The sequence below is a fragment of the Tupaia chinensis genome, unplaced genomic scaffold (assembly GCF_000334495.1).
Source record: "Tupaia chinensis unplaced genomic scaffold, TupChi_1.0 Scaffold000404_1, whole genome shotgun sequence".
Lineage (NCBI taxonomy): Eukaryota > Metazoa > Chordata > Mammalia > Scandentia > Tupaiidae > Tupaia > Tupaia belangeri.
In genome coordinates, this window is record NW_006159906.1 from 1199602 (window position 1) to 1200279 (window position 678).

General features: G+C 66.7%; 1 protein-coding gene across 1 annotated transcript in view; it reads left to right on the plus strand.

The window, feature by feature from the left end:
- Positions 1–23: 23 nt before the first annotated feature.
- Positions 24–678, plus strand: part of SHC3 (SHC adaptor protein 3) — a 200984-nt gene continuing 200329 nt past the window's right edge. Inside the window, exon 1 of the mRNA XM_006154345.1 lies at positions 24–673. Coding sequence (XP_006154407.1) covers positions 423–673 — 251 coding nt within the window. The 5' untranslated portion in view covers positions 24–422. The remainder of the gene's footprint in view (positions 674–678) is intronic.

Sequence of the window (678 nt, forward strand, 5' to 3'; positions counted from 1 at the left end):
GTTGTGGGGGGGGGGGTTTTTTTTTTTTTTTTTTTTTTTTTTGCTACAGGAAGTGATTTGCAGTGCTCACCGAGCCTTTGTTGAGAAGGGTCTCCTCTCGGCATGAGTCATGCTTTTGCTGTGAGCAGCCCCACGCAGCTGGGCGCTCGGCTCCATCAGAGCCAACTATGACTTTTGCAAAGCAAACGTTCAACCCCAAGCAGCGGTCTCCGGGGCCGGGGCTGCGCGGCCGCCGCGGTGCTGGCGTTTGATGGTGGGAGGGCACCGTGCTGTTGTTGCGCGCTCTCTCTGCAGAAGGCTGTCCCGGGGCCCCCACTCTCCGTCCCGCCCCGGGGCCCGCAGCTCGCCTGCTATGCGCGGCAGCCCACGCCGGGGCCGGCACCAGCAGCGCCCGGGCGGATGCGGCGAGCCCACGGAGGGGCATGCTTCCACGCACCAAGTACAACCGCTTCAGGAATGACTCGGTGACATCGGTCGATGACCTTCTGCACAGCCTGTCGGTGAGCGGCGGCGGCGGCAAGGTCTCCGCGGCGCGCGCGACCCCGGCGGCGGCCCCCTACCTGGTGTCGGGTGAGGCCCTGCGCAAGGAGCCGGACGATGGGCCGGGCAGCCTGGGCCACCTGCTTCACAAGGGGTCCCACCTGAAACTCTCCAGCTCGGGGCCCCGCGGCCTGCGGG